Here is a 13,466-nt window from a genome sequence, read left to right as displayed (position 1 = left end):
CTGTGGCATTGTTCAATGTGATTAGCTCTCATTGTTTCAGAACTGGCAGTTATTGCACTTGTTTTGATAGCTGAATGCATCAAAGTGCACCAGACATTTCCACCTGATGCACTGTGCTGCATCTGGCAGGGTTAGGGTTAATGAACTAAAGTTAAACATACAGGTTACTAATTAATTAATGTGAGTAGAGCATGCTGGTGCTAGTGCACATCACACAATAGCAATCAAGTACCCTGAGGTGTTCCCACTGGTTTGTGCTTATGGAGACCACAGAGACCAGCAGAACACACTGACTATAATACAACTGTGTAGTGTACACAGGTTCCATGTTCCTAACCTAGTAAAGGCAATTATCCTGTCCATTAAGTGGTAATGATAATATTGACAGTTGCTATTTGCATGGTCACTGGTCAATGGGATGCTATGTCCACTGATCAATAGCTGATGGTTGTCCATTGAGATATTGTGCATGTTGACTATTAAATCTAGCCAAATTCTACCTGGAATTCTCAGAGGGTTGGGGTTAACTGTACATGTACTGGTATGTGGGTGAAGGCTACCTGTATTAATAGTTCTAGCACCCCTCCCCCCTCACACACACACACACTTTTTTTGGGATTGGGGGGGGGCAAATCTTATATGGCCAAATTTGCCTTCTAGGTAATTATACTATCATGTAACAGGACGTGATGAGTGTTTCTTTGCTTTCAATATATTTTGCAAGTTGGATTGAGAGTATCATCATAAAACATTGTAGTCAATCATAGTTGGGCAACTCCTTATTGGCTACTGGAGACAACCCTGGGCAGGTTGTTTGCATTGCTTGCAATAAATACAAGAGCCTGCAACTGTATTCAATTCTACCCTGGTGACCACAGTCAGGCTTGGCAACAGATCAGCCTATCCATCCAAAGACTTGTTCAACTAGAACTATATTTGCACTCCGTGTTTGCACTTTAATATTAGTGTGCAGGCGCAAGTTACATCACGAATCAACCACTAGTAGACTAATGGTCCTCAGCAGAACTTGCTTATTATGTGCTGTGGTCACATGACCCCAACAGTTACTGGGCAATATCAAACAGCTGGATGCAAAACACTATGTGTATCACAAGAATTAGTATTCAGTGCTCAATGCAATATGCGCCAATATTTCTGGGCATGACCCCAGAGATGTTCTTTTATTTTTTCTCCTTTATGCACATGCATGATGTACTCTGAAGTCCCTTACTTTGGTTGCTTCAACACTTTTGCCTGATTTGCACCTGATACACCACATTATTACAGAAATGTTTTTGCGATATTTCAAGTGTATAACTGGAAAGTTTTGTTGGACTATTCGAGCTAGACAACTGTACAATTGTGGTGCAATGCAAGCATGCTTTATTTGACCTTTCCAGTGACCTTATCTATGGAGCGCCTAGTACTACAAAATAACACAAGTTATCTTGCATGTCATGGAATGCCTTTGATACAAATTGAATGGCAATGAATACTACAGTTCTATAGCTACCTTTTCCTTGGTGAATCACCACTGGTTCGTATCTGTCTCTCTGCAGTGCCTCCATCCAGGAACGAGTAGCCATGTTGAGTAGGAGCAGTATGTTGGGTTGATATGTGACGATTCTCACTGGAATGTCTACGCTCTACAAAGCACACCAAAAAAAAAAAGAAGACTTTTACTGTATTAAAATAGAGAATAGATACAATCAAGGGCTATCCCTAACAGTCCTGAATCCTTAAATTTTAATTCCATTTTGCACATCCCCTAGGGAGTTAGGGTTAAAGACATACTCCTTTTTTGACTGATTTTTTCTTCAATATTCTACCAAGAAAATGGTAAAAAGAAGTGGGTAAAATCAGTGCGTGCTTTATAGTGCGTGCTTAGCTTAGCGCATGTGTAGTTTGGCCTTCACACACTGCCCCACATACTGCTTTCCCTTGAAAATGCACTGTCTGCATGAAACTTTTTGTCTCTAGGTCACTTTTCCTGGGCAAAACTTCGCTGGTAAAAGTAACCAATGAACTTGGAAAAAGTTACCTGTTTGCATTGGACTTAAAATTGCAAAAGTAACCACAGCCTCGGTAAGTTTATACCCAAAAAATATCCAATGTGGATACGGCTTAAGAAGTCCTGTGAAACTAACCAACATGCCTCCATTAGAATACAAGCAGTTGGCAGTAGGGGCTTATATGTGGAAGGCTAGAAGAGAGAGATTTGAGTGGTAATTATCATTACAAACAATCACATTCTCCATTGTGTCATTACTTAAAAAGGTGAAATCACATCTCATGAGGTGCACAACAATTTGTTAGTCTAAAAACCATTCAGTTTGCATTCAATGAAAGGGGGAAAAGGGGAGAAAAAAAATAATGGCAATGATCATCAGCACAAAAAATGAATGAGCTGATTTTCGCCATTTTAACTTTCCTCTAAAAACTGACATTTTTTTGGTAAAAACAAAATCATAAGTTCACATGTAATCGAGACTCTAAAAATCAACAGACCTGTACCGGGTACATACGGTTTGATCAATCACGGTCATGATCAAGCCTGTTCGGTATGACGATATTTCACGATATTTCGATTAAATTTTCATATCGGAAATCGTATCGATCTCATAAAAATAAATCGGCACATCATGAAATTCGATATGCCGAAAAATTAATATCGATATTCTTTTGAGGTACCGCTTTTGTAACCAAAGTCAATCCCTTACAATTTCAAACCGTCGCTAAAGCGCTCCCATGAAAAACCGCAAACCACAAATTCACTGTTACCGCATTGTATGTACCACGAGGTCTTACCTATTCAGAGGTGGAACCAACTGACTAACGTCACGTGTATTGGATTTTGTGTCTTCCACGCGCTGCACGTGGTGCAGTACAAACAACACAATTTCACCCCACATACCAAGTGCCAAAATCGTAATCACGTGCGTAAAGTTAACCGAAGGGAAACAAAGTCTCTGACATTTCGCAAAGAAAATACGGTGCCTGTTTTGTTTTGACGGAAATGTGAAGTTGTACAGACAAAACACCACAAATACATGTGCTTGAATTGTAGATTACGACGTTGAGAAGTTAATGTTTCGTTTCGGCACGCGGCTAGAGCTAGAGGAGACCACGCCTAGCCCGCAAATTTTCTTTTTCCAGCACCAAACGACATCCGTGCTAACGCACATTAAGCGCCCTCTACGATACTTTTATGATACGTGGGCACTATATATTTATTAGTTTTCCACTTTTGAAGCGAGCAATGTGACAGCTCAGTCGATAATACATTGTGTTTTATACCGCAAGGTTGCGGGTTCGAATCACGGTATTGCATATGATTTTTTTTTATTATTATTTTCTAACCTGAGGCTTGGGAGGATTTTATTAAAAAGGGAAATAAAGCCCGAATTTCATATATTTATATTTTTGATTTTCTTCTCATGTTTTTTAGAAAAGTATAGTCCAAAACGCCATAGCGTATTGCAGATGTCGTACGCGTTTGGGAGAGAAAAAAAATCGCCGCTGGGCTGGGCCGACTCCGCGCAGGCGAACTAGATCAAATTTTCATGCACGTATTTTCCTGACTCGTTCCTTCTCTTCCGTGGTTGTGCCTGGGCACTTACACTTACTTAGTGCCAAAACTGTCCCAAACTTATGAAATCTGTTCATATTTTCAGCAACAAAAAATGTCGAAAACCAACTGTTCAGTCGTGCCTTTTATTTCGTTCACAGAACAAAAAATGCAGTGGATCGTGACTTCGGTCGTGTTTTTTTTTTGTTTTTTGTTATTCCATTGATTGTTCCATGAATGGAAAAATGACGTCATCACGATAATATCGAGATATCCGATATTTTTTTCATGATATGCCAATTTAAAAATAAATGGATATCGAACAGGCTTAGTCATGATTGCACAAATAATGTCCCCGTGAAAGTTCAGTGGGTGGGGATTAATACTGGTTGATCTATTCTTGACACATCTGGCAGCTGGCTCACCATGTTTTCGTGTGATTTCATAGATGATAGACGTGGTCAGGTTTCTGGCTGATGGAGTGTAGTTATTGGCGATAGAATCACTGACATGCCGGCTGTGTTTCTGCTCTTTAGTGGGTGCAGCTTGGGTGTAGGCCCCTGGCTGGACTATCTTGGGCTTCTCACTAAAGGCTGGCTACAACAGCAACAAGCAAGCAAGAATGCTTCAACTGTCAAATTCAATGGTAAAAAACTACAGTCCCCCACAAAATGAAGAAGAAAAAAAAAAAAAAAGCCAAATAGTTATTTTAGGTTTATCATCATGAAAATGCTGCATGGTTCAGAATTTGAAACTTAAATTTCTTAGAAAACCTGTGGCTCTGTCTGTGTCTATAATTAACCACTAAATATTATTTCAGAGTCTGAGTGATCATTGTCCATGCCAACGAAGCCAACATTAGATACAGTACCGATACACACCATGATATATATATCTCAAGTCACATTTCATTTCAGAGTTAAGGGTGTAATGATGCATGGAGTTGTTTACTGTTTCACAATGAACCTACAATACGAGAAATGCCAAATAAAGAAGCTGTACCTAGAAGTTTCACAGGGTTGCAAACATGGGTACAAATAAGGCTTGATGAAGGATTGTGCTTTTGAAATGATAAAACAAATTGATATTTAGGTGTACACTTTCGTTCATATGTCACAAACCGGTAGAACGTTCAATAATGTTTAAATCTAACATTTCTCATATTGGATTTCTTGTTGAATGTTACAGGTAATTCTGTACTACAGTGTGCACACACACATAATTTACCAGTTCTCACCAGCACTGAAAGGAAATTGTTAAAACTCCCACATGCCTGTGTACATAAAATCCAAAACACTTTTCCAGTCTACATGTACAAAATAAATAGCTACTGCTTCCACAAAAACACCGCATGCTACTGGGTATGTTGGTTGCTACAGGAATGAATGCAAGATTGACAGCTGAGGCAATTGCACACTATCATTGTCAGTAGTTTCCGTTCTGCTGCCTCTTCACAATGATGCTCAGTAAATGCTTCCGTCTGGGTCGATACCGAGGCTTTCCTGTCTCTTACCAAACCAAGCTGCTATGCAGGAGGTACAGTAGTGGGGGTTTTGTGTGTGTTATTGTCAACACAAACTACAGATGCATCTGACATAACAAAATACACCATTCAAAGACAAATAAAATATTGGGGATTGTAACGCAAATACCCCCAACCACTGTGACAAGACAACCCAACACCGGACCTGTACTTTGTCATTATTTTCATTTAGGCCCTTTGGGACCAGAATCTGATGTTTTGTTATAAAACCAATGTGGGTGAAGATCAAAGGATCCACTGGAGTAGAAGAGTGAACGGTGGATTAAACATGCCTAGGAATCAGACCAAAGGGGGATTAATTTGGGGTTTCCCTGGTTAATCCCTAATTAATCCCAAAATTAATCACTCTTTGTCTGTCTCTAATTTAATCTGCCCTTTGTTCATTCTTCTCCATTTCCTTTGATCTGCACCCACATTGGTCTGTCCCCATATTTACATGTAATCCCTCTTTTGTGTTTCTCCTCCCAACCCTGCATGCTGACGTGTCCCCTACATGTTTTTTTCTTGTACCACTGTGATTTTGCCTCTGAAGATCTTAAGATCGGAATATCAGGCCGCCTTCATTTGTTATTCAAATATATAACATTAACATGGATTTCTCAACATATTTCAATTCAATCTGAAAGAAATTTAGGTGTTTTTTTAATTGTAGTTGGTAAATCATATTCTTTAAATACATGTAGCTTAATTTTTTTTGGGGGGGGGTATTTTTGCATGCAAACACTTTTTTTTCCAATATAGAAGTGAAAATTTGAATTGTTAAAAATTGTCCAAAAGTGGCAAGAGGTTACCAAGGAATAAAGTAAAAATGTCAGGGGCAACTCTTCATTGACCATACGGTAATCCACTACCAATGAATTATATGTACACTCTACACATAGGCCTACCTTCTCATTCATTTCTATGTACCGGGTATACATTTCAACAAAAACTACATGCATTGATGGGTATTAATAAATATACTTAGCACAGAAATGAAACTGAATCACTGTGCTATTTTGGTCATCTTACCTGAGGTGCACTGAGTGGTGGTAGATGGGTGATGAAGTCTGGTCTGTGCTGAAGCTCAAACTCATTGGGCTGACAGATCTGGTGGCGAATACCCTAATAGAAGTCAGGGCAAAACACATCAATCTATTCAAAACCTTCTGAAATACTCTGTAATGTCAAATTAGGTTTTGCCCTTCACCGTCGTATAAACACTGTATACTCAGTGTGTTACCTCCCGAGTGAAAGTTGGAAAAAAATCACTCGGGTGGGACTCGAACCCACGACCTCCTGCTTTCTAGTGCAGACGTCTTACCACTCGCCCACCGAGCTAACGGGATCGACTGGCTGATTCGAATCTGATGTACATAGCAGCGGGTACCGCATAACGGCCCGTTTTGTACTAGTCATTTTGATTATTCAAACACTGACAAAGTTCATGTATGTAGCATAGGGAACGTCAACATTTTTTTTTGATTGATTGATTTCATTTATTGTCACCTATATACATAAATATACAATGAAATGCTCCGTGATTTCACGTGCCTAAAAACATTGTACATATACGAAACCGGAGACTTTTTTGGGGCGCGTTAGCTTAGACATTATAGTTATTAGCCTTGAAATAAGACAATAGATGTCAGAATAAAAAATTCAACGGTGACCCAACCCAATTGTACGCATGCGAATTGTATGTATGCTCTCAAGTGAGCGGTCAACTGGGCCAATTTCCCTGCATTGATTACTGCAGTTAGAATTCAACTTTAACAACCTTGAAAAAAATCAGCCCATATGATGTCATTATGACGTCATTTCAGATTTTGCATACTAGTACCACTATCTACCCTTTCATAAGTTTCATGACGATCGGACCTTCCCTTATGTGTGTTTTGAATAATTGCATTTTTGATGGCGTCATCATGAGGATACACACTTAAAAAAATTCTGTGCATATATATTTTACCAAACAAACGTAATACAAAAAAAATTTTGAATTTAGCATGTTGGTTCGTGAGATATGGCGATTAGCCTAAAAATTTCAGAAATATATGTAAAATCACATATGACATCATGATGACATCACCTCAATTTTCACCTATAACACATCCTGATCTACCTACCTATCAAGTTTCAACCTAATCGAACTTACAGTTTTCTAGATATAGGACTTTGAAATATGCACATGACGACTTCCAAAGTTACACAGAGATTAAGAAATGTTCATGCCCTTCCAATCCTCATGTGTCTGTGTTTCAAGTACAAAAAAAACTAGAGGTTGTAGGAACAACCACACGGTGTTGGGCCATTGTTGATGTTGACGTTGATTGTTGATATTGATGTTGATGTTAAAGTTGATTGTTCATTGTTGATGTTGATGTTGATGTTGAGGGTTGAGGGTTGAGGTTTGAAAAAAAGTGCGTGTAGTAATTATACTGAGGTTAGTTAAAAAGAGTCAGTTGAGGATCTGCGCGCGTGTGCTGCTGTACTGAAGTCAAATATGTGCTTGCGTTAAAATCGGAAGTTGTCTTATAACCGTGTGCAAAACACAGGTAAACGCTTAAAGTACATTGGTTCATCAAACAGCCGTTACATGTTGTTCAAAAGTTTACATAAAACAGTCGTAATACCAGAGACTGGGGAACTGGGGGAAACCCCTTTCGTACGCAATCATCCCCAATTTGCTTTACACACGCCATACAGTACAATGTAGATGTACATGTACATACATGGCATGCAATGAACGTTTCAAGAAGTAGCCGCTGTCAACTTCAAATTTCAAGGGGGCTGCAGGGCATCTTGTAATTAATTTATTGTAACAAAACCTTGGGAAGTTTTAGACCTATTATTAAAGTGTCATTTAAAGCACAAAAATTGATTATATCACCGACTGTTGATTTTTTAGCAATTTTCATAGGAAAAGAGGTCTTTTAATTGTAACTTCCGGTCTGATTATATAATCATGTTTTTTTTGCGCACAGGTGTTGCTTGTATTAGGGTCATCATTTATATGAACTTTGAAGCGATTACCGCAAATTTCGCCACAGACATCAACTGAAAATGCGTTTTGGACATTTTTTAACCTGCCATTTTTTAACGTTGGGCTGAAGCCCAACACCTAAAAAAGCTTTAAAAAAGCAACACACTAATGACCAAAACATCAACCTGTTAATGTATTCTCTGTCACCAGCACCACCTGTGTGTGTGCATGCAAACTTCACCTGCAGTAGGGTAGCTCATTGAAGAAACTGTGCAAACAGACGCTATGGTGATGAGTGTCACTCTTAAGCATTTGGTTCTAATCAATGAGTATTTAATAGCGGGGGAGCAAACAATTGAGGAGGTTATAGATTAACAAAATAAATTCAACTTCAGAAGCTCTGGCATGAGAATTCCAAGCAGGCACAGGTTCAAGTTACCCATTTTCATGCATTCATAGGGACGTGTGAGCCACTACGGCCATTTATTCTAGATCAAATACTGCCTACAAAACAAAGGAAAAGAGAACTTTAATTTGACCACAGATTTTCATCAAATGGTATACATACATGTATACTGGTATGTATCACTTATTTTGATGAATGTACCAGGGTGCAGTGAATTTTCAAACATTTAGAAATTTAAAGGAAATATACCACATTTGCTGTTGCTGACATTTTCAGAAATGATTGGATTTGGGGAGGTTAGTACTTTATATACAAATATTATTCAACTGACTTGTTTGAATTTTGCGTTCGCAGATGCTGGAAAAAGAAGAAAAAACAATCATGTCAGGGATTTGTAAGGTCAGGGAACCAGTCTAGCTGGCTTGTAGTTGTACCAGTTCATAGGCGCGTTATCGATTGCAAACAAAATTCGGACTAACTAAATATGGTAAATTGGGGGCAGTTTTTTGTTTAAATTCAGCTTTTTCCAACGCTGGTCAGCCGATCAGCATTGGGAATCGATACAAAATTACCACTTTTCCTTTCAATGACAGTCCACCAGGTGCCACTTACAGTCCTTTTGAGTAAAGTATTTCATAATAATTTGCTGGTTTTGTTTTTTGGTGTAGAATGTTTGAAAATTCCCTGAAAATTCACTGCACCCTGGTACATTCATCATGCAAACGTACATGTACAATGCATACTCCCTTTAAGTTCTAAAGAGCCTACAAGTGTAAAGGGATATTTCGGCAATATACAATATTAACAAATGTATTTATTTATTTAGCCAAAAAAGTACTGAATCATGTTGAGTCGGCCCTTTTTATGGTTTTCTCTTGTGGTACTCTGGTTTTTCTGTTTATCAAGTGAGCATGTGAGGTTTCACGTAAAGGTTAAATACGCATTCATAAATACCTCAGACAGTTTAGCTATTCCTATTGGTTGAGAGCCCGTCACGTGGCCGGTCTTAAACGGATGATAAAGACATGGCTAGCTGGTCTTAAACACTTTTCAAGTGTCACAATAAAATGTGGACTCCTAAAAATCCAGTGCCTCTTACCGTTTCATTGGTTGAACGTTCACAATCCTCACGTAGGCATGCGCAACACTACAAGCGAGTCAGAATTTTATAGTTCTTAATTCAAAACGCAACGCCCCAGTTGGTTCTGCGTGACATCGCGCAGAACATGTTACGCGCGCGTCAATCTCCATAAAAGGGTTGTTTACATCTTACTCGCCAGCTGAACACTCCATTATTTTGCTAGAGGGATGTTTCAAAAAGCATGAAGTGAACTTGTTGAACAAAATCGGGATTTTTTGAACGAATTATTTGATATTTTTTTACGGATAAGGTATTTATGAATGGGAATAAATATGTGCTCGGTCGGTATTTATCACTCTGTTTAATACCGCTTAGAGTCTGGGTGCTGATAATTACCCTCGCCTCCGGCTCGGGTAATTATCAGCACCCAGACTCTAAGCAGTATTAAACGAGTGATAAAAACCTCCGGAGCACACATTTATTCCCTTATTGAAACTATGTATTGCACTGGTTACCAGTGTGCTATTCTACTATGCATGCTCTTTACGAAGCCATCGTGGAACTAGCGCAAAGGGGCTAAGGGCACGCGCAAACATCGCCCCAGCAGCATGCAGCAGCTAAAGGAAAAGATGAGCCACAACAATGTTTTGCCAAGGAAATGTATGCATAACTTCATTACATTTTTGTATGACGTATAATAAACAACTACAACATGGCTTAGTTCAGGTGGATAATACCTCCCCTCAGTATTGGAAGTTGACAGACTACGGTAGTTCCTGATGCGAAGTCTGTCAGCTTCCAATACCTCAGCTCAGGGAACTAATATCGACTATCAACCCTCAAACCATGGGGTCTTTTTTATGTATTTTGTACTTTTACTTTTTTATTCGCTCCATGCATACCCATACATGACATGTACACATAGTTACCGGTGCGTAAAACAATCTTTTCACACACACTATGCACACAATGTACCGGTACATGTATGTAACACAAATATACAAATCAAAAGTACAGCAGTTAATTGTTTTATTTTGTTGTGTTTTATTTTGGTTTGTGTGATGTTTGTTCTGGCTTTCTTTTTCTGTTTAATTGTTTTGGGGGGTTCATTTCCACTTCTTGCTATCCGCTCCGTTCACAAGTACCCCCTCACCGGCAAGGAAAGCACAGTTGGGGATGACCGACTGACGCCATCTTGCCTGACTGCAATTTTGCCGCAATGCGCGGCCGTACCATGAACCACTGCGCGTACATACGGTAGTACAAATCCCCTGGTGTACGTGCGTCACACACAAGGAATGGTGCGCGTCAACCAGCTAAATGTCCCGCCCATGGGACGTCATTGCTAGGTAAAAGGGCGCCCTCTTTTATTAGCGCACGGAGCCCATACTTTCTGCAAGTACCAAAGTATTTGAACGAAATAATTAGTCTATAAATTATGTTTAATTTTGGTACAGAGGCCCATAAAGAAGGGCATTCATTTACATTCAAATTGCTTCATTTACATAACTTGTATTCTTGGGCAGCAAAATGTGAACATGAACGTGTACACATACCGGTACATGTACTATCTATTATTGCTCCATACCTTTCACAATCCTCAACACAAACAAGATTATGATTGCAGATGAACACTCAGGAGGATATAATACAGATGAAATAAGCCTCTTCGTGTAGGTCATTACTGGCTATGTTTACTATGCATGCAGCATTGGCATCGGTACACAATTCATGTGTCTACATGGCCTCCCAGGCTGTCAGGTATCCTAAGCATCACAAATATGAATCATCGGAACTGATTCCAATATATTCTTTGTTGGGGGGGGGGTTGTGAGATTTTTTTGAGGGGGGGGGGGAGGGGGGTGTTATAATTTATGACTTTGCTATTTTTACGGTAGTCGACCAATGCATGCATGCATCAGTTGTCACCCTGTATAATGAAACAGACTTTACATGTACTTCCCTTTTATAAAATCCTTCAGAGCCTTGCATAAAAAGTAAGATTTGATTTAAAACAACAAAAGCAATAAAATACATATTTCGGGGGAAAAAATCTTCTCCAGGATTCGGACACAACACCTTTGGGAAGTTTGGCATTCAAATTCCATTGAGCTACCATGGTGCTTCAATCACTGTAGGAATTAAAACTTCATAGGAATTCCATAACTACAGCCAATAAAAAATGAGTAACAACCTCCGTAAAAGCAGCCAAATGATGTGTATTGTTGTAAGATCTGAGGGCCACTAAAAATGACATTAATCTGCTTTTTCATTATGCTGATAATATTTATTTCCACTTAAAGAGGGTAAATCAGATGGAAAGGGTGATGGAGAAATTGGTTGCTTTTCTTTCAGGATTAGCTGCTCAATACCAAGCTTGAGATCTAAGTCGTCACCCCCAGCTGTTTGCAACATGCGAAAGAAGAAATGTTCCCAGATTATGAAACACCTGCTGAACTGCAGTGTGTTCAATGAAGCAAGTACATGTAGCTGAAATAAACCAGTAGAGGCATAGATCTGAAGTGTGCCTACCAATGGCAAAATCCTATCTTTTTAAATGAAAGATAAAAAGCTGATTAAAAAAAATACTCTTTCCAATGCATTTGGTGTCAGGTAGGGTTTATAAATGGGAAAAAAAATAGGGGAAAAATCTGCTACTGTAGACAGCCCCTGGTGACTCTATGCTTACAAAGGTACATGTAAATTAACAAGATGTTAGTCCACATGTTTTGTCTCGACTACACAATTTTTGAGCACAATTTAAAAAAAATGAAACAGTACCGGTACATCTGCCAGTACATTTTCATGTATTTCAAAAAATTACTTGTTTTGTTGAAGAAAGAATAATTCCTTTGTCTTTTTCAATTCAAAAATTAAGATATCCATGAAATTTTATTAAAATAATTTAGTGTACACTGAAAGTCACAAAGTTGCTGTGGCTCGTACATGTAGTTTATGGAACTATGAATTGCAAATTGAGAAAACAACCCTGCTACACACCATTTCATCTCACTGCACTGAACCATGGCTATTGTTCATGTACCTCTGAACCTGTGCACTTCCACCTTTACACAAGTTCTAACAATCCAAAAAATAAACAGCATTTATCCTGAACACAGAAACATAATATCAAGTGACACCACATACAGTATGTAGCCCATGACTTAGGATTAGCTATAGGGCAATTCCACGGTAACGGAAGGACGTTTTCACTCATTAAACAAAATTTCAAATGTGTGTATCACATACACTGTTGATAGTTACAGCAAACAAATGTCACAATTGTATTGCTATAATGCTACTTTCATTTTCCACACTATTGGGGGGCATGAATGCCTCCCGTTTTTGAATTATGAATATTAATGAGCTCGGTAACGGAAGGACGGTAAAACGGACAAGGGTTTTCCAATTTACTCGCGTTTTGCGTAAACTCTGTGAATTTTATGGGGCAATTATATTTTAAAGGTAGGAAATGGAATCCCTGAAGCTTTATCTATACTATACCACCTTTCATTTGACTTTAAGTGTTTCGGTAATATAATTACAACGTGTTAAGCAGATTATAATTTGGTAACGGAAGGACGGTAACGGAAGGACAAAAGGTATACTCAATTATAGCATGAACAAAATGTGAATTTACACTAATTATACAAGTGAAACAAATTGCTGAAATGTGTAACTGAATGTGAAATCAACAATATGCAGACCTGGCATAAATAATTATACCCAAGAAACTATTGAGATAAAGATAGAAGCCTGCTAATTAATGATAACAAAAGAAAAACGAAAACAACCCAAAACACATAATTCACAAACACAAGACAACTACAGAAATGGACTTCAAACCCATCACCTCAATCCTTAAAAGTTTAAATACACAGTTTTTGAGCACTTGAGTATATT

The 13,466-nt window shown here is 38.6% G+C and overlaps 1 protein-coding gene across 15 annotated transcripts in view; it reads right to left on the bottom strand.

Annotated features, from left to right (window-relative positions):
* The window catches only part of LOC119741854 (dynein heavy chain 3, axonemal-like), a 146,206-nt gene that overhangs the window by 124,339 nt on the left and 8,401 nt on the right, over positions 1–13,466 (bottom strand). For all 15 annotated transcript variants that reach the window (XM_038217770.1, XM_038217780.1, XM_038217843.1 and 12 more), the window contains exons 2-4: positions 6,123–6,215; positions 3,994–4,165; positions 1,514–1,646 (exon numbers count right to left, since the gene is read on the bottom strand). In XM_038217770.1, coding sequence (XP_038073698.1) covers positions 1,514–1,646; positions 3,994–4,165; positions 6,123–6,215 — 398 coding nt within the window. The remainder of the gene's footprint in view (positions 1–1,513; positions 1,647–3,993; positions 4,166–6,122; positions 6,216–13,466) is intronic.

This window comes from Patiria miniata, unplaced genomic scaffold, assembly GCF_015706575.1.
Source record: "Patiria miniata isolate m_02_andy unplaced genomic scaffold, ASM1570657v1 HiC_scaffold_11, whole genome shotgun sequence".
Taxonomy (NCBI): domain Eukaryota; kingdom Metazoa; phylum Echinodermata; class Asteroidea; order Valvatida; family Asterinidae; genus Patiria; species Patiria miniata.
The sequence above is the reverse complement of the archived record's forward strand: the minus strand, read 5'-3'. Positions and strand labels throughout refer to the sequence as shown.